The sequence below is a fragment of the Adelges cooleyi genome, unplaced genomic scaffold (assembly GCF_023614345.1).
Source record: "Adelges cooleyi isolate 19-005CV unplaced genomic scaffold, UGA_ACOO_1.1 ACOO_flye_CR_arks_rails_tigmint_CR_PRNA_575, whole genome shotgun sequence".
In the NCBI taxonomy this organism is placed as follows: domain Eukaryota; kingdom Metazoa; phylum Arthropoda; class Insecta; order Hemiptera; family Adelgidae; genus Adelges; species Adelges cooleyi.
Window position 1 is genome coordinate 662,061 of NW_026096269.1, and position 26,139 is coordinate 688,199.

At 29.2% G+C, this 26,139-nt stretch overlaps 4 protein-coding genes across 6 annotated transcripts; 2 read left to right on the forward strand and 2 right to left on the reverse strand.

The window, feature by feature from the left end:
• Nucleotides 1-1,097: 1,097 nt before the first annotated feature.
• Nucleotides 1,098-1,586, forward strand: LOC126843907 (deoxyuridine 5'-triphosphate nucleotidohydrolase, mitochondrial-like). Its single transcript, XM_050581715.1, has 2 exons — nucleotides 1,098-1,325; nucleotides 1,390-1,586. The coding sequence occupies exons 1-2, from the start codon at nucleotides 1,106-1,108 to the stop codon at nucleotides 1,584-1,586; spliced, it is 417 nt and encodes a 138-aa protein (XP_050437672.1). The 5' UTR covers nucleotides 1,098-1,105.
• Nucleotides 1,587-3,107: 1,521 nt separating this feature from the next.
• LOC126843882 (uncharacterized) lies at nucleotides 3,108-13,448 on the reverse strand. Its single transcript, XM_050581676.1, has 4 exons — nucleotides 13,342-13,448; nucleotides 8,911-9,076; nucleotides 8,251-8,407; nucleotides 3,108-3,251 (listed from the first exon to the last, which is right to left on the reverse strand). Exons 2-4 carry the CDS (start codon nucleotides 9,033-9,035, stop codon nucleotides 3,108-3,110), a joined length of 426 nt encoding a protein of 141 aa, XP_050437633.1. The 5' UTR covers nucleotides 9,036-9,076; nucleotides 13,342-13,448.
• Nucleotides 13,449-13,637: 189 nt separating this feature from the next.
• Nucleotides 13,638-25,827, forward strand: LOC126843887 (uncharacterized). Of its 3 annotated transcripts, XR_007686504.1 has the most exons (7): nucleotides 13,638-13,845; nucleotides 13,935-14,086; nucleotides 14,150-14,224; nucleotides 14,295-14,533; nucleotides 16,480-16,564; nucleotides 24,837-25,002; nucleotides 25,507-25,827. XR_007686504.1 is itself a non-coding variant. In XM_050581682.1 (5 exons), the coding sequence occupies exons 1-5, from the start codon at nucleotides 13,730-13,732 to the stop codon at nucleotides 16,507-16,509; spliced, it is 612 nt and encodes a 203-aa protein (XP_050437639.1). In that variant the 5' UTR covers nucleotides 13,638-13,729; the 3' UTR covers nucleotides 16,510-16,878. The 3 variants fall into 3 exon arrangements, 2 of the variants coding, with proteins under 2 accessions (XP_050437639.1, XP_050437640.1); XM_050581682.1 differs by lacking the exons at nucleotides 24,837-25,002; nucleotides 25,507-25,827 and having other exon boundaries at nucleotides 16,480-16,878; XM_050581683.1 differs by lacking the exons at nucleotides 24,837-25,002; nucleotides 25,507-25,827 and having other exon boundaries at nucleotides 13,733-13,845; nucleotides 13,916-14,086; nucleotides 16,480-16,878.
• On the reverse strand, nucleotides 17,357-19,203 carry LOC126843888 (uncharacterized). The gene is made up of 3 exons (XM_050581684.1): nucleotides 19,103-19,203; nucleotides 18,516-18,672; nucleotides 17,357-17,531 (listed from the first exon to the last, which is right to left on the reverse strand). Exons 1-3 carry the CDS (start codon nucleotides 19,175-19,177, stop codon nucleotides 17,377-17,379), a joined length of 387 nt encoding a protein of 128 aa, XP_050437641.1. The 5' UTR covers nucleotides 19,178-19,203; the 3' UTR covers nucleotides 17,357-17,376.
• Nucleotides 25,828-26,139: the final 312 nt, after the last annotated feature.

Below are 26,139 nucleotides of genomic sequence, written 5' to 3' on the forward strand. Positions count from 1 at the left end.
GTTTGGAAAGTTCCTCATGTTAGTGTTGATGATAGCCAGCGTTTAAAGTTAATGAAAATAGTTGAAAAAGAAAAACATTTGTTTATACCATTTAGATCATTTGAAACATATACTTACCCTGAACTCGGAAACACGAAAAATGTACTATGGAATTTAAAAACATCAACGAAATTGGAAAAACCTCGTTATATCATTGTAGGCCTCCAAAAAAATCGTAACAATTCAATAACTGCAGACAAAAGCGAATTTGATCATTCTAAGTTGAAAAATATTAAAGTGTTTCTGAACTCAAATGATTATCCTTATGATAATTTAAATTTAGATTTTACGCACAACGATTTTACATTATTATATAATATGTATACATCGTTTCAAGAATCATATTATGAAAATGGACTTCGAAATCCGATACTAAGTCCAAAATTGTTTTTATCAAATGCTCCAATTATTGTTTTAGATGTTAGTAAACAAAACGATTCTGAAATTTCTTCTACAATTGACTTACGTTTAGAAATAGAAGCTGATGATAATTTAACTGGTGTTAGTGCTTATTGTATGTTAATACACGACCGCATAGTTGAGTATTCACCATTTACCCGAGAAGTGCGTAAACTCGTATAATATAGTTTTTTTGTTTTGGTTTTAGTAAATAAGAAGTCCTTGTCACTTTTAAGATCTCTATTTTTAAATTAATAATGGATTATTTTGGTCATCATATAAATCATTTCAATAATATCGGAGTTGGTAAATATTTAAATTCGAAATTAATTGATTTGGAAAATAGTATAAAAAATTCTATCTTAGAAACTCAGACTGGTTTAAAAGATAGTTTAGAAAAAAAACTAAATACACATAATGAATCAATAACTAATGTTTCAAAAAATACAATAGAAACAATAAAATCTGAATTAAATAACTCATTCAAAGAATGTATCACTAGTTTGGAAAATAAAATAAATATGACGTTAATGAATGATGAATTAGAAAAAAATTTAGAAAAAAGTTTAGACAAAAAAACGAATGATGCTATGATAAAATTAGTAAATGAAGCTAGGGTTAAATTAAATAAAGATTATTATGAATGAATGATTGTTTAAAACTTTAGATGCTTTTATTTTCTAAATTAACCGATAAAGCATACACGCCGATTAGAGGAAGTCAACATGCGGCTGGATACGATCTAAAAAGTGCATACCAATATATTGTAGTAGCACATGGAAAAGAATTGATTAAGACCGATCTACAAATTGTGGTACCACATGGTACATATGGACGAATTGCACCGAGATCAGGAATAGCATGGAAACATTTTATTGATGTTGGAGGTATGCTTATAAAATCTAATCACTAAATAAAATGTTATATATATTTTTTTTTTTTTAATCCTAGGTGGAGTAATTGATCGAGATTACCGCGGAAACGTTGGTATTCTCCTATTCAATCATTCTGATGTAGACTTTATCGTTCAACGTGGAGATCGAGTAGCACAACTAATATGTGAAAAAATTGTGTATCCAGAACTTAGGGAACTTCGGTCATTAGATGAAACTGATAGAGGAGAAAAAGGATTCGGTTCTTCAGGATAATTTTCATGCGTGTTAGGTAGAATTTATGTAATTTAAAATTGATTTAGCTTTGAATAATAGAGACAGAAAACCTTTATGTAAGTTTATTTTATACTATACAGATTGATAAATCATAAAATATTATAATTATTATGATTAATAAAAGTTATTATACTATATAAAGAGATGTTGTTATTCATTTCTAGTTTAATTTACTACAATTTGTAAAAATGAGCGGTAAAGCCCCAAATTACTACTACTCATGCATGTAATATTAAGTACTGTAACATGCATGTCTACCAACAAAATAAATAATTACCGAGTACCTAATTAAAGTTGTATTTTTTCATCTAGTCTATTCCAGCTATTTATTTCTACTTCTCAATGTTTGTTACCTTAATTTAATGTCTAGGCAAATGCGGGTGACAGGTTAATTGTTTATAATTCCAATAGATATTATATCCTAATTCATCTTGAAAATTATTTTATAAAGATTTAGTGTTAGTGATAATACAATCTTAACAGAGTTCCCATATTGAGTGACTAAATAAACCGTGTAGAATATATTATTAAATACATATGGCGAGAGCTGTGGAAATAACATCCTGGCTGGCCAGCCACGTTGGTATTGGATTAGCTTTAATATGATTTATATAAGAATAATTCTGGGTACAAAAATTAACATTACATACTTTAAATTGAAAAGCATGTCGATTACAAGTTATTTTCCAACATATTATTGTGTGGTAAAATTTCAAGTATGTAAAATTGTTTATGCGGTCGGAAATATAAAACCGTAAAAGCAATGGTAAATAATTGTGCGTTTTTTTATACACAATACTTCAAGGGAGTAATTAGAGCCAAAAGACTAAGCTGGCTGGGTCACATACTAATGTCTAACATGATTGCAAAGGAGGTCCTAGGTTGGAGGCCACGAGGAAAGAGGCCCTTAGGCAGACCTAAACAACGATGGTTTGATAAAGTCTCAAAGGATCTAACAACGCTAGGAGTTGAAAACTACAGGGAGGTAGCAATGGAAAGAGAGAAATGGAAGGAAGTGTGTGTTGCAGCAATGGGCCTGAACGGTCTCTGAAGCTGAAGAAAAAAAAAATACTTCAAAGTCATTTTTATACTAACACATTTTATCGTACAAAAAATTTGTGTTCATAGACCATTGTAAAGTATTATATTTTAGGAGTAATATGATAAATATTAATATATATTATAATAAAAATCGGAAAAGGAACTTTTAATTATATTGACGAACCAGCTATGTGGGCAAATATTTTTAATGATTATTTTTCCAAAGTAGAAGCTAGTATAGCTTCAATATTCCTTTTAAATTTTAATGACAATATAAATAAATACAAATGCAGTCACTCCGATTTAAACGCTTTATTATTTAACGATTTTTTCGAAGACTAAAGTACAAGCAACTATATTGAAATTAAAGAATAGTAAATCCCCCGAGTTTGATATGATAAAGTCAGAATTCTCAACTTTAAGGTTAGATTAACTTAAGTTTTAAAACAGGATATCACCCTAAAATATAAAACAATCTGTTGTTATTACAGCATTGAAAGCAGGTGGTATTATTAATAAAACCAATAATTGTTTTATTGCTTTGGTATCCTCAGTTTGCAAAATAATTGAGATACTTGAAAACAGCTTCAACGTCCATAAAACCTAAACAATTTCATTAATTGTAATACCAATACGATGATCATTTAATCGTGAACCACTCAATATACTCAATGTATAAAGTGTACTCAATTAGGGTTTAATGAAAAATTAAACTATTTCTTTCATATTGTTTTTATATAATGTGATCTCGATGTTTTACAATCTTTTTTATTTTTACCTCCCTCCAAAACTAATTATTATTATCCATTTAAAAAGATAATATAAAAATAATTAGTTTAGAAACGGGATAGGAACATAAAAATTTGTAGAAAATTGAGATCACAATACAAAACTATATAAAATAAAAAATGTTATTATTAATTAAAACCAGTGAGAAATTGAGTGACACATGATAATAAAAATTAACCTGTTTATAAAATTGTCAATGTTAGAGTTTCTCTTTTTTTGTTTCTGTGCATTTTTCATAAAAAAAATATTCTTAAGCTATCAATAATAATATAATTCCTTAACCCAAAACAGCTTTCAAAATCGAAATTTTAAGATTTTTCTTGTTTTTCCATAATACGAATACATTTTGACTTCAGAATTTTTTTTACACATGCTATAGGTATAAATATAAGTCCTATCATCAGAATAATTGTCAGATCTCAAGTCCTAAAAATGGGAAAAAACTAAACACCTTCCAGCCCCCCCCCCTCCCAGAGGTGAGTGCTTGTCGATATTTGGGTTTAAGGCCAAGTGTGAATGGAGTCATGCCTAGTTAATGTTCTATAGAAATTTCAACTATATCCGATTCTGGAGATCATATAGGCCTCTACCAAATTGTTACAGTGCCTTCTAGGGCTAAATTGAGAGACCCTGGACAGGTAATTACCCTGTATCTACCTTAAAATACTCCTAGAGACTCTTTATTAATTTGTATAACCGCCCAAAGAGCATAAGTTATTGATTAAAATATTTAAATTAAAAGAAAGCAATATGTATAAAATGTATATATTGTAGTTGTATAACTTATACAATTTTTTCTACGAGTAAAAACAATTATTTTCTTCTACTTTATTCACTTAAAAAAGACAAGGCAGTGAATACTAAAAATATGAGAAAAATAGAAAAATGAAAATATAATTAAAATAGGATTTAAACACAATTCTCATTCAAATATATAAAAATCGATTCCTAAAATAACCTAGAAAAGAGGATGTTAAGCTCGAATATTAGTACAGAATAAGACCTAAAAAGTCAAAAAAGCTTCTATATGGGAACTAAATGAATAATTTTTTACTTGGTTATCAGAAAATTGATAAATTTAAAAAAATAAATACCCCTCTTAGAGAATATAGTAAATTGTATAACAAAAGACCAAAAATTTGAAATTTAAATTGTTCAAACTTGTTTACAAATTTTAAAAATCTGAAAATTAGAAGTGTAGGTACACTTAAATTGAATTTTACTCGGTTAGGTCTATCATATTGGATGTTATGACATACGCTTTTGATCACGACATTAAAAACTAACTGCGTATTACAAAGCTATGTTTAGGGTAATACAAAATTATAAAGATTGACAAAAGTTTTAAATAAATGATACAAAATTTGTATTAGTTTAAAAAAAATTTACAACGTTAAAAATATTTCACAAAAACAATATTAGGTTTCTTAGAATAATAATACAAAATATAATTTCATTGAGTTAGGTATTATGTTAACTAATTTTTAGTTACAATATAAAACATTATTTGAAATGTCATTTGATAAATGTATTAGAAACTTTGTTGAATAGGGACCACATTTTTCTTTTTGGTCAAAAATTAAAGATGTTTAACATTATTTAAAATTGTAGTTATTTTTCATTTTTTAAAGTAATTGACATTTTTAAAAAAAATGTGCTGTAATTATTTTTTACTTTTTTTGTTTTTTATAAATTTCTATTGTGCATGACGTGTTTATGTCTCGTGAGGCTAGATTTGTGAGAAAACGACATTAGGCACACGTCACATTTGTAAGGCTTTTCTTTAGTGTGCACACGTTTATGATCTGTGAGGTGGGAGTTTTGAGCGAATGATTTTAAACACACATCGCATATATAGGGCTTTTCACCCGTGTGCACGCGTTGGTGTTTTGTGAAGTTAGATATTTCTGAAAATGCCATTAAGCACACGTGACATTTATAGGGTTTTTCGCCAGTGTGCACACGTTTATGTTTTGTGAGTTTAAAGTTTTCAGCGAATGATTTTAAACACACGTTACAATTGTCAGGCTTTTCACCAGTATGCACTCGTTCGTGTTTCCTAAGCTTGGATTTTCGAGAAAATGACTTTGAGCACATATTACAATCATAGGGCTTTTCCCCGGTGTGCACACGTTTATGATTTATGAGGCCGGAGTTTTGAGCGAATGATTTTAAACACACGTTGCATTTGTAGGGCTTAATCCCAGTGTGCAAGTGTTTGTGTCTTGTGAGTTCGGATTTTTGAGCGAGTGATTTTAAACACACGACACTAGGTCGAAGTCAACCTAGTGAATACTAGGTCCACTTCGACTTTGACAATGGTATTGTTGCACGATTCTTCGATACTTTAAACATAAAACATAATGTTAAAGGCTAAAAATGGAATATAAAATATCTACTACACCGCTTGAATATAAGCAATCAATATTAAAATAGAATTATGTTCTTAGTATTACCAGAAGAATTAATAAATTTGAAAATTAGTATTCAAAAATTAACTGGTCATAGCTCCAGCTATGTAGTATGTCTAACTTGTTATATTCAGTTTTAATTCCAAGTTAACTGGAGGATACAAAGACAGTTTTTTCAATGATGATTTACAAGTTGTTTCCGAAATTAAATATTTGTCCTTTCAACGTACGGATGGCTCTTGTGCATGCCCAATTCTTAGGCATATGTGCTTGATTTTTTTTCAACTGTCTACGAAGGCGCTTACAAGAGTAACGCATTTTTGTTATCTCGGAAGACGAAGTATAATTATATGATTATATGGTTGTTTACAATACCACAACGCTGGCTTTTCGAGTCAACTAAACTATACTTAACGGATTTATTAGTACGAGCTACACTCAAAATTATCACATTTAGTGCAAACTAATGCAGTTGTTATGGTGTTTCTAATGAGGAAGTTCATTGGAAACAGCTGTTTCTTTTTGGTCGAGACCGTCGGGTTATCGTTTTGTAAGACCGAAAGTTCTTGTAAATGTAATTGTACCTGAATGTCCGAATGGGTTATGTGCAAGTTCGTGAAGTTCTTTTATAATATACTTCTAACAAATACAACAATATTGAATCATTTTGCTGAACACAATACGTATTTTGTATCCAACTCAAATCTCTATTTATCATTAACATTGGTTTTGGAATGTCTCAAAAATTGTCCATACAAGATGTATGAAGAAATGTGTCATGAAATGGTTTAATCGTAATCATTAGTTTGTTTCAAAAAAAAGATAACAAAATCAATTAATAGCCATTTTCTCACCCTCCTGGCTTTTTCCAAGATATATGGCTGACCTTTTTAAGACACCAAATGTAATAGTGATAGGTATCGCTTGATAAAAGCGTCATTGGAATAGCATGCCAGTATTCTTTGCCAAAGGATCATTATTAGAAAAAAGAAGTTTAACTGATAGGTACTCAACTGGACTAAAAATTTAAAGAGTACACACCTTCCCTTCAAAATCAATAATAACATTTACATATTTTACTACTTAAAATTACACAACTATACAACTTAAGAATAATCGAGTTTGTACGGAATATTCATTAGATATAGAACTAAAAATACAAGTAAACTAACCTAAAAAAATAAAAATACAGTCATTTAGATGGGATAAAAACGTTTTTTTATATTTCTCTTTTTAGGGTGTAGTGATAGGACTAAAGATTTGATAATCTGACTAATCAATAGTAAAGCAATAATATAAAGGGTTTTTTTAATTTCTTAATTCAAATAAAATAACAAAAAAAATATTAAATCACACTCTTGCCGTATTTATTTTCCAAGTTCAAAGTGTCCAGGTATCTAAAGGTAGCATAATAACTAAAAACCCCGCAAAAAAACAAGAGGCAATAAACTATTAATACCACACGCAGTAAACCTTAGTAATAATCATTTAAATATCATAAATACAATTTATACTAACAATCACATTTCAAAAGTTTTTTTCTATTTATAATTTAGGATTAGAAAAACTAACAAAATAACGCACAAATTATGATTGAAAAAAGATCAAATATACTAATATCTAACATGTCTTAACATAAAATATAGTACAATACTGTACCAGCACTGTATCAGGTCAGACTTTTGAAAAAAATATTTAGAGTAGAAACCTCAAACAGAGGGTTTGTACACATTTGTGTCATCATAGGTGTGTTTTTAAAAAAAAACTTTAATTACACGTCACTTGTGTACGGCTTGCCTAGTGTGCTTGCGTTCATGTTTTGTGAGGTGGGATTTTTGAACGAATGGCTTTAAACACACCGCACACTTGTAGGGCTTTTCACCAGTATGCACGCGTTTGTGAACAACAAGATTGCTTTTTCGAACAAATGACTTTAAACACACCGCACAATTGTAGGGCTTTTCACCAGTGTGCACGCGTTCATGATTTGTGAGATTAGATTTAACAGCGAATGTCTTTAAGCACACCGTACACTTATAGGGCTTTTCCCCAGTGTGCACGCGTTCATGATTTGTGAGCGTGAATTTAACAGCGAATGACTTTAAGCACACGTCACATTTGTAAGGCTTTTCTTTAGTGTGCATACGTTTATGATCTGTGAGTTCGGATTTTTGAGCGAGTGATTTTAAACACACGTTGCATTTGTAGGGCTTAATCCCAGTGTGCAAGCGTTGGTGTCTTGTGAGGCTGGATTTGTGAGAATACGACAATACGCACAAATTACATTTATAATGATTTTCCCCAGTGTGCACGCGTTTTTTATGGGTTGATAAGTGTGCACTATGTGAATGTGTAATGTGTCGGGCAACTTTTTTTTTTGTAGAAAATGTTTTTTTGCATACATCGCAGACAAACGGCTGTATCTCGTCCATGATATAGTTTGTTGTTGGCACATCCATAAGAACACTTTTTTCAACTTCAATCACAGACTCGAAACAATGTCCATTCACTAGGTCCACTTCGACTTTGACAATGGTATTGTTGCACGATTCTTCGATACTTTAAACATAAAACATACTGTTAAAGGCTAAAAATGGAATATAAAATATCTATTACACCGCTTGAATATGAGCAATCAATATTAAAATAGAATTATGTTCTTAGTATTACCAGAAGAATTAATAAATTTGAAAATTAGTATTCAAAAACTAACTGGTCATAGAAATAACTCCAAAAAAAAAGAAAACATATTTTGTTAATAGGCCATTTTACTACGCTCGTTTAATTTACAGAAAATTGTACTCAGTAAGGCAATAACAGTTTTAGAAAAAGATTGGAAGTAATAGAAATGTTTGTTGGCGAATAAAATTGTGCATAGCTAAAAAGTAAAGAAGGAAATATTGATACTAAAAACTGTACGACTTCCTATTCTGTGGATTAGATATGGGACTAAAAATTATAGGATTTTTAGGTATGATCAAATATTATAATTTATTAACAACAAATTATATTATATAAACATTATTTAAATCCAAACTTATTGATATTGAAATCTAAATCACCTCTTGTATAATTCTTTAATAATATTCGGTTTTGTTTCTTCTACTAATGCTCCAGTAATTTGCTCTTTCGTATCCTCATCTTCTTCCTCTATTTTGATAACAACTTCACTGCAATAATCATCCATTTTAATTCTGATGCTTAGCTGGTTTCTCACGACTTTGAATTCTAAAACACAAATCACAATTTCAAAAATTAGTAAAAGAACTTATAATTAATTAATAAAAATGTCTTTAGCTTGAGGTTAAACATATTCAAATGAAACATGAGGGTAGACATATGTTTTATTTAAAAAAACCGAGAAGTTTTACCAGCGAATGACATCATTAGAAACATGCCTATACTTATCTCGTATTAAGGGACAATAATTACATTGTGTTTAATTATTGATATTGTATATATATAAATATATATATTATTCTTCCCTTCCGATACGGCGACCCGTGCCGTCTTTGATAAACAATATTGGAATTTACCCAGTTGTCAGTAGCGTTGACGTTATTCTCGGGTTACCGCGAGACCTTTTTAATTGTAATATTGGTCAACTACTTACAATAAAGTTTAACGTGTTTTTTTTTAACAACTGTGTTTAAACAAACATTAACCTAATTTTCCTCTACCACATTTACCTGCTTGCCTACCACTCAGACCTACAACAATAATACATTCAAAATATTTAATATTTCTGTTGACCATAGATTATATTTGTTAAGAAAATAAATTTACTAGTAAGCATATAAAAAATGATAACTCAATAAAAATTAATACATCACAATCCTGATTTAGTAAAAAAGGAATACAATTTTTAGTATGGAACATGCTAATTTGCTAACATTGCGATACTTAAGTAGCGCGCCTACTTTAAATATATAATCACATCTTATTGCCATCGAAATAATAACGAGTCGTCGTCGTCATGCAAATAATTGGTCAGAACATATGCTGCTAACTAGCAGTCGTAACAATTGGTGTACAATGTTCTTATGAATTATATAAACCTAATGAATTGTCTAGATTGGTAACAAGATATCAAAATGTAGAAAGCTTTTAGAGAAACTATAGAACAATTGAACAGTATATCAATAATAAATTATAATCACTAATTGTAATTATTAGAAGTCTCAATTAACAAAATTATTACTTATGTGGTGTTTTACAATTTATCAATTTTCATTCTAAATGTTTTTTATAAGTTCAACAAGTCAGTTTAAATTAAAATAAAGTAGAGAAATCTGTTCCCTAATATAGCAGTAGACTAGTGTTATCATCCTCATAGCCGTCGAAAGCGCTTCTCACTCTGTAAGTGTATACTTCTAAAACGACTGTACGCTAACCATTTGAATTGTTTAAAAAATCCATATTAAATCTGTAAGCTGTAGGTTACTTAATAATTTCTTAAGACAAATAACCCAATAAAAACAGTGATAATCCATTTTTTATGGATGGTTTTCAAGATAATATGAATTTTTAAAAAATCACAAAGTAGGTTCACGTTTTAATAAATATATCCAATTGGAATTACCAATCGTTTAGTCGCACAAGCTATCAAATCCAAGTATTTGAATAAAATTATATCACAATAAAAAATAATTTCTCAAAAATCAGTTTATAGAAAAATATTTGAATGTTTACATAGGAAAAGGATGGTGGCATCTGTTACACCGAAAGGCTGTTAAATAGCGTTTTCATCCCTACGGCCGTTGACACACCTCAGTCTATAAGTCTAAACTTTACACAAGTACAATTCATTAAATTGTTTTAAAAATCATTATTAAACCCGTAAACTCTGTAGTTTATTTTAAAATAAATAAAATAGGAGTAAATCGTAATTCATGATAAAGTTAATACCGGTACTTACGTTTACAGAGCTAATTTGAGACCCTCAGATTTACAGACCACACAGCACAGCGCTGATCTAGAATGTTTTTTGGTAAAAACGCACAATGAATAATAACTTTTTTAAGAAAACCTTAAGTGACGTTGTCTTAATATAAAGCATAAACATATACTGCATGACTCATAATGAACGATACACATACAAACTAGAGTGCACTATCACAGAACAGTCTACAACATGTGATAACAGCGACGACTGCGGTCCGCGATGGTCGGCTGGAGGTAGAACGCAGTGAAGGTATCATATAAAACATGATAACTCGATATAAATTAATATATCACAATCCTGATTTAGTAAAAAAGGAATAACATTTTTAGCATGGACATGCTTTAGCCTTAGCCCCCCAGCCCGAAAACGACCCTAACTTGCGATACTTAAGTAGCGCGCCTATTTTAAATATATAATCACATCTTATTGCCATCGAAATAATAACGAGCCGCCGCACAGTGGGCAAAAAAGCTGATTTAGGCGGACAAAAGTCATTCTCAGAATTGTTCTCCATTTAATGCTAGTTGTTTTTTTTTATAGTTGTGAAACCCAGAAACAGCATAGCTCCTGTTGAAAATGTATTCATAATTATTAATATGTGACGGTTTTGAGACATGGTTGAACAAATTTATATTATCTCGCATTGTTATCAGCGTCAATTCTGTTGCTTATCAGTTGTAATAATTATTACAACTACAACAATTTTGAAGTTAAATATCATTTTCAAAATTTAATTTTGTTTAAAAATGATTTTTTTAAGTTCGCCAAAACTAACAAAATCTCACAGAACACGTTATTTCGTATTTAAACTGAATTTTTTCGTGAAACAAGCAAAATATAAGGAAGTATCCACTGTATAAAAAAATCTGAAAGAATTAAAAAAAAACTGTCGTCCCCGCCGGATAAATGGTGTTCCAAATTTGGAAAATTTTAATACAAATTAAAACAATTTGGCTGAAATTTAGTCAATTACTTTTTAAACAAAATGAGTATCAGATTCATGTTGCTCACACACAGAACTGGAATGGTAAGGTCAAATTCATGAGTTTTAAGGTTCCTTGCAATTTTTCTATGTTTAAAACCTGTTTTCAAAATAGTCTACTTAAAATTTTTGCCTTATATAACTATTAACATTCAATTTATTACACAGCCCCCTGTTTTTGGGCCTCCACTTTAAAGACTCTATTTAATCTCATTTTGCGAAAAATGAGAATAAAACACTGGGCAAATGTATGCAAAAGAAATGGTAATATTTAAATACTAGATTAAATTTCCTTTAAAACCATACAATGCTCATTGCGCCACTCTTCACCCCTTTTATACTTTTTTTCTTCTAAGGTTACGAAACAAAAATAACAAGACAATTTTTTGAAAATTTTCTTTAATTTTTATTCGTACTTATCTTGCTTGAAAGCATCCATATCAAAATTTTACTCCTTAAATATAACTATACTTCAAAATTGTCCACTCTATGTCCTACAGAATCCATCACCCTATTATGTATAATTACTTATTAAAAGAAGTATTCCTTAATGTAGTTAGTACAGTAAATGATCTCGGTATCACATTTGATTGGGAACTTAACTTCCATGACCATATTGAAAAATCTTGCTGTAAGGCGCTAAAGACACTTGGGTTCGTAAAGAGAGTTTCCACGGAATTTAACTTGTTAGCTCCGTTAAAATCTTTGTACTGTGCTCTTGTTCGATCTATTCTAAAGTATGCTGTGGGACCCTAATACCGTAATTGCTAAAAACCAGATAGAGAGGGTCCAACGGAAATTCTTGTATTTTGCTGCCAGGGTACTCCATATTGCTCACTGACCACACGACTATGAGCCAGTATTAAATAAACTTGGGTTAGCAACACTAGCTGATAGGCGTATTTCTGCTAGTCAAGACTTTTTGAGAAAGCTTATGGATGGTACTATTGGTTGTCCTGATTTATTAATTGAACTCAACTTCAAAGTCCATAACTTCCATTCTAGATCCCCATATCCTTTCTTTGTACCGATTTGCAACACTAATTATTCATATAATAGACCTATTTTCAAGATATTGCGCATTGCAAATGTGAACATCTCCACCTTCACTTTTGTATAGCTTGTTAAATTAAATAACTATAAATGTATTTCTGTGTCTACAAAAATTGTACTTTGGGCCACGGCCTGTTTTGTAAAATAAATAAAATAAAAAATTATCACTAATTGTAATTATTAGAACTCTCAATTAACAAAATTATTACTTATGTGGTGTTTTACAATTTATCAATTTTCATTTTAAATGTTTTTTTTAAGTTCAGCAAGTCAATTTACATTAAAATAAAGTAGAGAAATCTGTTCCCTAATATAGCAGTAAACTAGTGTTATCATCCTTATAGCCGTCGATAGCGCTTCTCACTCTGTAAGTATATACTTCTAAAACGACTGTACGCTAACCATTTGAATTGCTTAAAAAATCCATATTAAATTTGTAAACTGTAGGTTACTTAATCATTTCTTAATACAAATAAAACTATAAAATCAATGATAATATTACTAGATACTTACAGTAACACAATTACAACGAGACTACTAACTACTTGCAAATGCTCTTCTTCTTTGGGATATAACAACAGGTAGAGAATTACACACTCAATGTTTTATATGTATTGGAGAAACTAAACAAATATACTTATTTATTCAAATCTGATTAGCAAGGATTTTTTAGTCAGATTGCAATGGCCAAATTATACAGTAGTATAATCAACGGTAGTATATTTTCTGTTTTTATTACCATTTTGGGAACTCCTGGCTGCTCTTATCAGATATTGTTAGCAGAACTCCTCTTATCTATTTGTTTACATTAGTAAAAACTTATTAATTTTTTTAATTGCTTATATAATTTGTATTATTTAAATGTTTAAATTAGTTTTTAGTATTAAGTTTGTTCATTATTATGTGGTTTAATGAGCGTGCACGTTCTTCAAAGAAATGTGTATTGAAGTCGTGTGGAGAAAAACGTACTGGCAATGAATCATTGAGCTTGTTTAGTTTTCCTAAAGATCCTGTTCGGTAATTCGATTTTATTATAATTATAAAAACTAACATAAGTCAACGGTGTTTTTAAACAATTAAAAAATAGCTTTTTCTTTATGCTTTAGATGTGGAATCTGGTTAACTAATTGTCAACTCGATGCCGATAGTCATTCTCTAAAAAACATTTTATTGTGCAGTAAACATTTTGAGAAAAAAATGTTTCTCAATGATCTAAGAAATAGATTACAACCACACGCTATACCTACATTTTTTCCAGGTACATATGAAAAATGTCTATCTAAATAAAATAAAAATGTAAAACTGTATTCTTACTTCTCAGATAGAAAAGATTCTCAAAAATTGGCCGACTCAACATCTTGTGTTGAAGATAAACCATTGGACATTTCTTCCACTGGTAAATTATTTTTCTAATAATTTGTTAACTTATATTTTACTAACCTTATATGTCCTTATATAATATATAGGTAGTGTAATAACATGCACATCTGAAGACTCGTGTGTCGAAGACATTTTGCGTACCCAAATTAAAAATGAGATGAAAGCTCGTCTTAAAGCCGAAAAAACTGTAATGAAATTAAGGAAACAACAAGCCAAATATGAGAGCGTTGAACATTTTCTTGATCTGTGTCAAAAACATTTGTCTCCTGATGTACTAACCATTGTGAAGTCTCACATGACAGAAAAGAAACCCTCATGGATACAGGTATACTAATGATATGAAACAACTGGCGTTGACAATCTACTTCTTAGGCCCAGCTGTATATAGGTTCTTGAACACAGTATTTAGTCTACCTTCTATTAGAACGTTAAGGAGAGTTGCTTCAAAATATGAACAACTTCTGGTTCAATTGAATTTTTTATTCGAGTTTGTTAAATTTAAAATTTCTAATTTTCAAAATGATACGCTTGACTGTATATTATGTACTGAGGAAATGTCTCGTGAAACCCATTTGTTTTAATTACTTGGTGCAGCCAAGTATGCATAAGTTTTAATGCTAAGAGGAAATAAAGTAGCTTGGAAATTTCCTATAGCGTACTTTTTGTGTCTGGAAGCAGCAAAAGTGTAGATTTAAGTGGTATTGTAAAGACGTTAAATATTTCTTTAAATGTAAAAGCGTTTTCTACAGACCAAGGGTCAACTTTTGTTAGTTTTAGTAAAAGCGTCCATGTTAGTCTAGAGCACTCTTATTTTACAGTTAGAAGTAAGGATATTATATACTTATTTGATCTGCCACACTTGATAAAGTCAACAAGAAATATGTTCTTAAACATTATTTTAAAATTGGTGATGAAACAATTGATAGTACCTATCTTCAACAATTTTATAGTAGAGATAGCAAACTTGATTTTTTTTTTTGTAAAAAGATTAGCAGGAGCTTACTTTTGCTCACATATGTCCTGGGCCATTTGAAAAAAATGAGAGCATTTATCTGCCAGGTGTTTATCGAATCGGTAGCTGTTGGTATGAATACTTACTTAGCATTGGGTAAACTAGCGTTGAGTCTAAAGCTATTATTCATTTTATAACTAATATGTAAATAAACTTTTTGATATATTTTATTCATCTAACGTGCCAAATAGCAAATGCTATCGAAAGCCTTTTAAAAATACATTATTGCAAAAAAAAACATCTTTTTATTATGATTTCAACTTTTCAAAGTGAATGGGGCAGATATAGACTGCCCGAATGAATTTCATTGATGGGTGGCTTATATCCATAAATTGTTTTTCTAATGCTGTATGACTCTTGGAAATTCCAAGCATCCCAGCGTTTATTTATTGTATAGTAATCGTACAAATTTAGGATTGTTTAAAAACATTTGTTCGGTATATTTCAAAATAAGAATGGAAACAACTGAAATCCAATTCCAGTATAATTGTATGTTGCTTTTAGAAATGTATTTTATCTAAACTATTTTCAGCATTCACACAATGCTAATTGCATAAAAGACCTAGATGAGATTTTGTGTTACATAAATTCCCAAGAAGCCAGCGCTGCCAATATTGTGTTGTTAGAGTCGGTTTTAAGAAATACATACTTTAATTGCCAACATTCCTGTGACTTGTGTGTGTGTGTAGTATGGTAGATCTCAAAAAAGTTTAGATCAAGCATTATTATAATGCTATTTTAAAGCCTACACCAATACTGTACGGTAACCTTCAAACGCCCGATAATGATTTATTTTAAATACATAATTGAACTTGATAATATTTTTATTCAACATTTTCCATTACTCGCAGTTGCTAAAGGAGTGGCGCCTAATGAACATTTATGTAAATTACCTTATAAGTATCCATTTCCAAATTGTGATTGTTTATTTAGTTAAATTATTTATTAGATTTAGAATATTTTCATCTGTTAAATTTTTAAATAGAGAACTGATTTCAAAGTGGCAATTAAAAAATTAAAATATGACAGTACTGAAACATTTATAGTAAAACCTTATCATTTTTTATTTATATTTTCATGTAATTGTAATAATATTTTATAATCATTTTTAATATTAGTGATATTGATACTACTTTTACATTATGAATTTACTGCTTACCTAGTTTTTAATAATTTAATAACTTTTTTTTTAATGTAGAACATTTTAAAGTATAAACATGTTTTTAAGAGTTTTATTATTTTATATTTTATTTTTACAGGCACTAGAAATTCCAACAGAAGTCAAGTAATGTTTGGCGATACCTTTTTAACGACTCAGATGGAATTGGAAATCACTATTTGTGTGTATGCTAATTTTAGCTGCTTACATAATACTAAATATATTTTCTAACATTTTTTTTTCTGTAAAAAACCATAGGAATTAAGAAAGAATGATGTTTTAATTTTTTTAAAGAATTTTTGTGTCTGGACCCACATTATCTTTTGAACCGCTTAATAGATTTGATAACGAACCAAGACTTTAGACCAGTTAATGTATCCTAATGTACTTTGAATCGAGAAGAACATACTAAAAGTTTACATTATGAACTTAAAATTAACGCACACTATATATTTTTAAAAAATAGTCAGAATATTTTCAATAAACGATATTGTCGATATTTGTACTTCTGTCATTGACAGATTAGTATCGAAGCGTAATATTTATTATAGTAAAACAACATTTAACTAAAATGTCTTCCAAATATAAAAATTTTAAATTCTTTTCATAGAAAATGAGAGTCTAACGCTAAATAGATCACAGAGTATAATATACATAACAAACAAAAAATAACGTACCGCTTTTATTTTATATAATTGCGTTTATTGTACTATATGCTATAAACATTTAATACACTATGTTTTATTTTATATTATAAATTAAATAATGTTTAATAATCTAACAATTTAGATTTTATACTGATATCTTTTTATTTTTACAAATTATGTATAATATAATATTAATAGATGAGAAACGGCGTTTCGCCAAAATAATAAAGCATTTGAATATAATGTACACTTATAATATAGGCTGGTTGAATTTAATCGTAATGTATATTATAGTCAGGGAATCGCAATGAGTGAAATATTACACTATGATGTTCCAGCTCTATATATTTTTAATCTACGGATATGCGTGTAGCCTGTATGTAACGAGCCATATTATTAAAATTTCGTCCTACCAACACTAATGAAACCATATCTCTGACAGAAACACTGTATTTTAAGCCAACTGCTCCCAGAAGTTTCGTAAAAAGTTCTAATTTTATATTGTCTGGAAAAACAAAAAACAAGCGTATAGTTAACTAAAAAACCAGCGTAGAAGAATAAAAAAAAAAATAGAAAAAAATGCTTAGGCCCTAAACTATATAAGCGATTGTTGACTATATTGAGCATTAACAAATTGTTATTGACATTTTCATATGACACTAAAATTAGTACACTAATACAGCTCTCTAACTCATAAAACAACGGAAAATTTATATTAATGTGTAATATTTAAAAAAAAATTGTTTGAGATTATTCTAACTGATTTCAGCAACTAGGCTATTCGCCTATGTTTAAGACACGTTGTACAAAATAATTATTTATAAATTAATAAGTGTAGGGGACTAAATCTATGTAATAATAATGTGTTCAGATTTATATATTTCAAAAAGTGTATTATTCTCTCCTAGTGCATCTTTTAGTGTGTTTGGGATATTATGTTGAAGGCTGATGTATATTTTTATATGCAAAATTGTGTAATGACAAATAGGAGATGTGTTTTTTATAAACACCTAGGGTTTTCTTAAAGTATTAGACATGAACCCTTCTAATATTATGATGTACGTACAATATTGTAATATTATTTTACAATTTACAATTTATATATTTAATTAACTTCCTTGCAATCCTAAAATTTGAACTTAAAAGAAATTCTTCAAAACTGGCTATCGGTTAATCAACATTTTCAGCAAATTATTCTTATTTGTTTAAGTTAATTAAATACATGCGTTAAAGTTTAAAAAGTTGCCAGAACTCAAAATTCACTAAAATGTTTAAAGAAGGTTTGTATTCTATTTTTTAAATAATATATAAGGGTTTTAATTTGACTATTGTCGGTATTGTAGATTCGATGTTGAACCGAGTGTAAGACAACCGATTAGGTTTGAAATTGACTTTTTAACGTCCGAAGAAATCATTTTTAACTTCGCCTTCGTAGAAAATAGGCGAACAGTTTATTGTATGATAAATAATTATTAATACTAAAAATTACCCTTGTCTTTTGCTTCTTCTGAATTATTGTCCAAATAATCTTTTACAGTCCCGCTATTTTCTTCACCAATAAAATCAATAAAACTCTCTAATTTAAGATCTTCTTCTTCAGGTGTCTCGTAGAAATCTAAAGCAACTTCATAAGCCTTTTGTATAGCCTGAAAAGTTTTTTGAAAGAAATTTGTCAAAATAACAATTTTATTTTTGTTTAGGTGTCAAACCATAAACTGGCTTTGAGGTAGCTAATGTCGTATTAATTGAAATAAAATGATAATATTTTATTCGTTAATTTTTAAGTAACTATATTTAAAAAAAATATATATTCCCAAATTTAAAAATTAAAAAATTACAAATGACAGTACCTATTGAAATAAACAATTATATAATATAGTATATATATATACAATATTGTATTACAATTTAATAAATATTCGTTTAACCTATTATTTTTTCATTCATATCATATTTTATTTAAAAAAATTATTTAATAAATAGTTAAAAAATATTAAAATTATAGTTTTGATCGATAAAAATAATAATCTAAAATTGTTTCAGTATAATAGTAGAAAAAAAAATATGAAAAATTACCTCTTTACCAGTTAGTTCGGCATATGTAATTAAGATGAAGGATATCAACAAAATAATATACAGTTTGAAGTTCATAGTATTAATATTTTATTTACTGTTTTCACTGAAGTTTAACTAAGCAAAATTAAAAGGAATAACACTATTCTCTGTGAAATTGTCGGGTTTATAGCTATCTGAAAAGTTAAATCTAAAATAATAATATATTTTACTGTCAACAATATGGTTATGTTGTGACGTTTACTATTTTTCGGATCACAAAAATGTGTTTGTTTTACAGACAAGTGTTATTTTTTTTTAAGTATTCGGTTGACGAAATGCCAAAAGACGCCAATGTTGACTTATACGGTATTACTATGTAACACTCAGAAAAAGTGAAAATGTATCGAAATTATACTTAATAAACATAATTTAGGGGTCACCTCAGTCCTCTACTATTCATTTGATTTGTCAATTTCTACAAACAAATGGATGCCTAAGTTAGAAAAGCTGTCTCACACTTAATGCTGAGCTTTACATGTTTTTTTTCTTGGGTTAAACACCTTGGACTTGGACATCTCCTACTCTTATTTTCTTAATGGTATTCCTCTCGAGCGAGTTTTCTTGGTATATATTATACACAGTCTTTGAACTTTGACCATCTCATATCAATACTACCGTCAGTAAAGCTCTCAACGTGATGGGTTTTATAAAATGTAATACATCAATGTTTAAGCCTACAAATTGCCTTCGTATATTTTATTTTGCCTTAGTTCGGTTTATTCTACAATAAGGCACAATTATTTGGCATCCTTACCTAGCAAATGTTAACATAAATTCAAATAATTACAAAATCTATTTGAGCTGCAAATAAATGAACTACAAATATTTTCAATAATTTGTTATAATATCTTATGGTTAAATTTACTTTTGTTTTTAAACGACTTTTAGCGTTAAAGCGGGACAACTATAACATAATTTAACAGACATAAAATTAGGTATATTGTTAGAAATGTTTGCGTCCTATAGATTTTGCCACAAAATATTAAAGCAATTCAACCAAACTACAGAAATCGTTATTTAAAACTATAATATATCGGCTGCTTGACGACTAAGTAGAGTTCAGAGTTAAATAAATTGTACTTACAACTTGTGTGATATTTATGAAAATTCTTAACAATAACAAATAAGTTACAGATATTTAATAGTATTTATTACGTAAAAGCGTTTGCTACAAAAATCGCAACAATTAAAATCAAGAAGTAACAATATTTGCTCTGTAGAAAAGCATAAAGTCATTGTGGTTTTTTTATGATGTATACAATTACAATAACATAATTCTTAAGCTAAAAATATTTGGCTCCAAAATGATATACATTTTTGTTATCAGTATGTGATCAGTGTTTTATAGTTATGTTCAAAAAAAATAGTGACAAGTAAATAAATGTCGCGATTAGCTAACAAATTATTTACTAATAAAAATTGACAAAATTTAACTTGTTTTAACTGTAAATCGTATGACAATGTTGACATAGTCATGTCGAAACAATACAAGATGTCCGATAGTAATAAAACCATAAAACTATTAATAAAACATGTTGAGCACTAAAAAAAAGGCTGCAGGTTCAAGTGGAATAAATCACCCTAACAAAACATTTAAATAATAATTTTGTAGGTTTTCTTTAAAGGTGTTTGGTCAACGTCGATAGTATGTATTTTGTTCAAGCCCCTCGCGCTCCAATACTTATCTTCACTGCGTTCTACCTCCAGCCGACCATCGCGGACCGCAGTCTCCGCTGTTATCACATGTTGTAGACTATTCCGTGATAGTGCACTCTTGTTTGTTTGTATGTGTATCGTTTATTATGAGTCACGCAGTATATTATGTTTATACTTTATAATTAGACAACGTCACTTAAGGTTTTCTAAAAAAAAGTTATTATTCATTGTGCGTTTTTACCAAAGAACATTCTAGATCAACGCTGTGCCGTGTGGTCTGTAAATCTGAGGATCTCGAAGTAGCTGTGTGAACGTGAGTAATGTTGTATACGATATTATCCAATACCCGCCTCAATTTACACTAACTTAAACTCTTTCAATCAGTTAAACTAGGATTTTTTAAAGTTAATCAAAGCCAATGCCAACGCGCACAGTATAGTTTCGAAAGGTTTAAATACCTTTCGAAACTATACTTCAGCCAGCACAAATAACACACTAACAATAAGTAATAGTTATGCAGCGCATCTAATACGGTTTTTGGTCGTAATTAGAGACCATTTTTTAATTATTCCTAGAGCTAGATTAATGACAATTTCTGTAAGTTTAGAACTTAGGGATTAAAGACCATTTGCAATTTTGATCACTAAAAAGGTTGTCCTAGTACACGTTATTTGGAGTTAAACTTTAACGTAAAAGAGAGTAGTAAATAATAAAAGTGACGCTATTAAATAATAACACAAAAAAAGGATTACACTTTGAAAACAAGTATAATAGCAATTAAAACACACAGAACGATCGGTAAGTACAAAATGGTCTCCACCTAGGTAATGCTAAGTGGAGAGGTTAATTTGGCTTACTTGACATTTGCCTTTTATAGTAAAAATAGTTAATATTGTTTTGCGTATTTTACATTAAGTTAAAGTGGGTCATTTGTATGAATTGCCGAATTGGCGTTATTGTTACACAGTACATAATAATACACAATTTTAACATATAATTTGTTTTACTTAATCTATTTACTTAAATTCTACTCTATACTACAGTACCGATATTAACATTATCATCAATTACAATTTTATCCCATTTTATTTATTTTAATAATAAAGTACAGAGTTTACTGGCTTAATAAGGACTTTTGAAACACTAGTTTACTGTTATATAAGGGAACAGATTTCTCTACTTTATTTTAATGTAAACTGACTTGTAACCTACAGTTTACAAATTTAATATGGATTTTTTAAGCATTTCAAATGGTTAGCGCTCAGTCGTTTTAGACGTATATACTTACAGAGTGAGAAGCGCTATCGACGGCTATAAGGATGATAACACTAGTTTACTGCTATATTAGGAAACAGATTTCTCTACTTTATTTTAATGTAAACTGACTTGTTGAACTTATAAAAAACATTTAAAATGAAAATTGATAAATTGTAAAACACCACATAAGTAATAATTTTGTTAATTGAGACTTCTAATAATTACAATTAGTGATAATAATTTATTATTGATATACTGTTCAATTGTTCTATAGTTCTTCTATAAGCTCTCTACATCTTATTACCAATCTAGACAATTCATTAGGTTTATATAATTCGTAAGAACATTGTACACCAATTGCTACGACTGCTAGTTAGCAGCATATGTTCTGACCAATTATTTGCATGACGACGACAACTCGTTATTATTTTGATGGCAATAAGATGTGATTATATTTTTAAAGTAGGCGCGCTACTTAAGTATCGCAAGTTAGTGTCATTTTTGGTGCTAAAAATGTTATTCCTTTTTAACTAAATCAGGATTGTGATGTATTAATTTTTATTGAGTTATCATTTTTTATATGCTTACTAGTAAATTTATTTTCTTAACAAATATAATCTATGGTCAACAGAAATAATAAATATTTTAAATGTTTTATTGTTGTAGATCTCAGCGGTAGGCAAGCGGGTAAATGTGGCAGAGAAAAACTAGGTTAATGTTTAAACACAGTTGTTAAAAAAAAACACGTTAAACTTTATTGTAAGTAATTGTCCAATATTACAATTAAAAAGGTCTCGCGGTAATCCGAGAATAACGTCAACGCTACTGACAACTGGGTAAATTACAATATTGTTTATCAAAGACGGCACGGGTCGCCGTATCGGAAGGGAAGAATTATATATATATATAACAATAATATTATGTATATATTTATATATAAACTTTTAAATGGTTATGTTAACTGTCCGGATTTATTATCTAGTATTTCTTTTTTAGTTCCTGGTCGTATGACTAAACAAACTAATACTTTTTACGTGCCATTCCAGCGTACCTCATATGGTAAAAACAAACCCTTTAGTTAGATCTACGCAACATGTAAAAAATTTTAACATTGACATGTTTATTTGTAATTCTTGTATTACGTTTAATTTATATATTAGTGATTTAATAACTTAATTTATTGTACCTACACATAAACCTTTATCTATGTAAATATTTTATCCACGTATAATTTGTCATTGTGCTTGCCCGTTTAATAATAAATAAATACATATATATATATATACAATATCAATAATTAAACACAATATTACCACATTGTTAAGAGAAAAATTGAATTATATTTTGATGGTAGGGTAAAACAGTGATGAGGTACCGATATTAACATTTTCATCTATTACAATTTACACCAGTTTTATTTATTTTAATAATTAACTACAGATTACAGTAATAAAATAATATTAAAAACCCTCGACTGTAAAAATGATATACTCTTAGCGTATATTGGCAACAATGTTGTCATCTTCACCGCTAACGACAAACTGAGAACTCGGTCTTATACTCAGACTTATAAACTGAGGTGCGCCATCAACAGCCGTAGGGATGAAAACGCTAGTTTACACCCATCCGGTGTAGTAGATGCCATGATCCTTTTCTTATGTAAACATTAAAATATTTTTCTATAAATTGGTTTTTAAGAAATTAGTTTTTTATTGTGTCATAATTTCATTCCCATGTTTTACTCGATTGCACTTAAACTACTGAACCGATTGACATCATTGTGATAAACATCATTGGTAATTCAATTACTTGCATTTGATAGCTTGTGCGACTAACAGATAGGAGATTCCAACTCGAGATATTTATTAAATTGTGAGCCTACCTTGTGATTTTTAAAAATTTCATATTATCTTGAAAACAATTCATAAAACAATTTGTTTTAATATTATCATTTTATAGTGTTATTTGTCTTAATAAATTAATAAGTAATCTACAGTTTACGGGTTTAATATGGATTTTATAAACAATTCAAATGGTTAGTGTACAATCATTTAGACGTATAGACTTACAGAGTGAGTTACTAATATATTTTTAGGATTTCTGTTATTCATGATCCATAGTTTTAAATAGTCTAACTTTGACCATTAATCATTATGTATTAAGAAACCCGGGTTAGGACAAAACCAAACCGGACTGGTCTTAATAATATATTTGTATTATTGATTTTACTAAAAAAAATTGTCAAGCCCGGATCAGACCATTGCCATATTTTGACTAGACCGGACCGCACCCTTTAAATTTAACTGGACTAACCCGGACCTAACCGGATCAATTAAAAAAACTGTAGCTAGTGACTGGACCGGATTAACCCGGGAAACAGTCCGGGCTGTTAATAATAATAATAATATATATATTTATATATGTACAATATCAATAATTAAACACAATATTACCACATTGTTAAGAGAAAAATTGAATTATATTTTGATGGTGGGGTAAAACAGTGATGAGGTAGAATTATGAAGAGTATGGGTTATTTTTTTACATGCTATATCTAATTAATAAATTTTCCGAAAATGTAGTTATTGTCCCTTAATACGAGATAAGTATAGGCATGTTTCTAATGATGTCATTCGCTGGTAAAACTTTTCGGTTTTTTTAAATAAAACATATGTCTACCCTCATGTTTCATTTGAATATGTTTAACCTCAAGCTAAAGACATTTTTATTAATTAATTATAAGTTCTTTTACTAATTTTTGAAATTGTGATTTGTGTTTTAGAATTCAAAGTCGTGAGAAACCAGCTAAGCATCAGAATTAAAATGGATGATTATTGCAGTGAAGTTGTTATCAAAATAGAGGAAGAAGATGAGGATACGAAAGAGCAAATTACTGGAGCATTAGTAGAAGAAACAAAACCGAATATTATTAAAGAATTATACAAGAGGTGATTTAGATTTCAATATCAATAAGTTTGGATTTAAATAATGTTTATATAATATAATTTGTTGTTAATAAATTATAATATTTGATCATACCTAAAAATCCTATAATTTTTAGTCCCATATCTAATCCACAGAATAGGAAGTGCGTACAGTTTTTAGTATCAATATTTCCTTCTTTACTTTTTAGCTATGCACAATTGTATTCGCCAACAAACATTTCTATTACTTCCAATCTTTTCCTAAAACTGTTATTGCCTTACTGAGTACAATTTTCTGTAAATTAAACGAGCGTAGTAAAATGGCCTATTAACAAAATATGTTTTCTTTTTTTTTGGAGTTATTTCTATGACCAGTTAGTTTTTGAATACTAATTTTCAAATTTATTAATTCTTCTGGTAATACTAAGAACATAATTCTATTTTAATATTGATTGCTCATATTCAAGCGGTGTAGTAGATATTTTATATTCCATTTTTAGCCTTTAACATTATGTATTATGTTTAAAGTATCGAAGAATCGTGCAACAATACCATTATCAAAGTCGAAGTGGATCTAGTGAATGGACATTGTTTCGAGTCTGTGATTGAAGTTGAAAAAAGTGTTCTTATGGATGTGCCAACAACAAACTATATCATGGACGAGATACAGCCGTTTGTCTGCGATGTATGCAAAAAAACATTTTCTACAAAAAAAAAAGTTGCCCGACACATTACACATTCACATAGTGCACACTTATCAACCCATAAAAAACGCGTGCACACTGGGGAAAATCATTATAAATGTAATTTGTGCGTATTGTCGTATTCTCACAAATCCAGCCTCACAAGACACCAACGCTTGCACACTGGGATTAAGCCCTACAAATGCACCGTGTGTTTAAAATCACTCGCTCAAAAATCCGAACTCACAGATCATAAACGTATGCACACTAAAGAAAAGCCTTACAAATGTGACGTGTGCTTAAAGTCATTCGCTTTTAAATTCACGCTCACAAATCATGAACGCGTGCACACTGGGGAAAAGCCCTATAAGTGTACGGTGTGCTTAAAGACATTCGCTGTTAAATCTAATCTCACAAATCATGAACGCGTGCACACTGGTGAAAAGCCCTACAATTGTGCGGTGTGTTTAAAGTCATT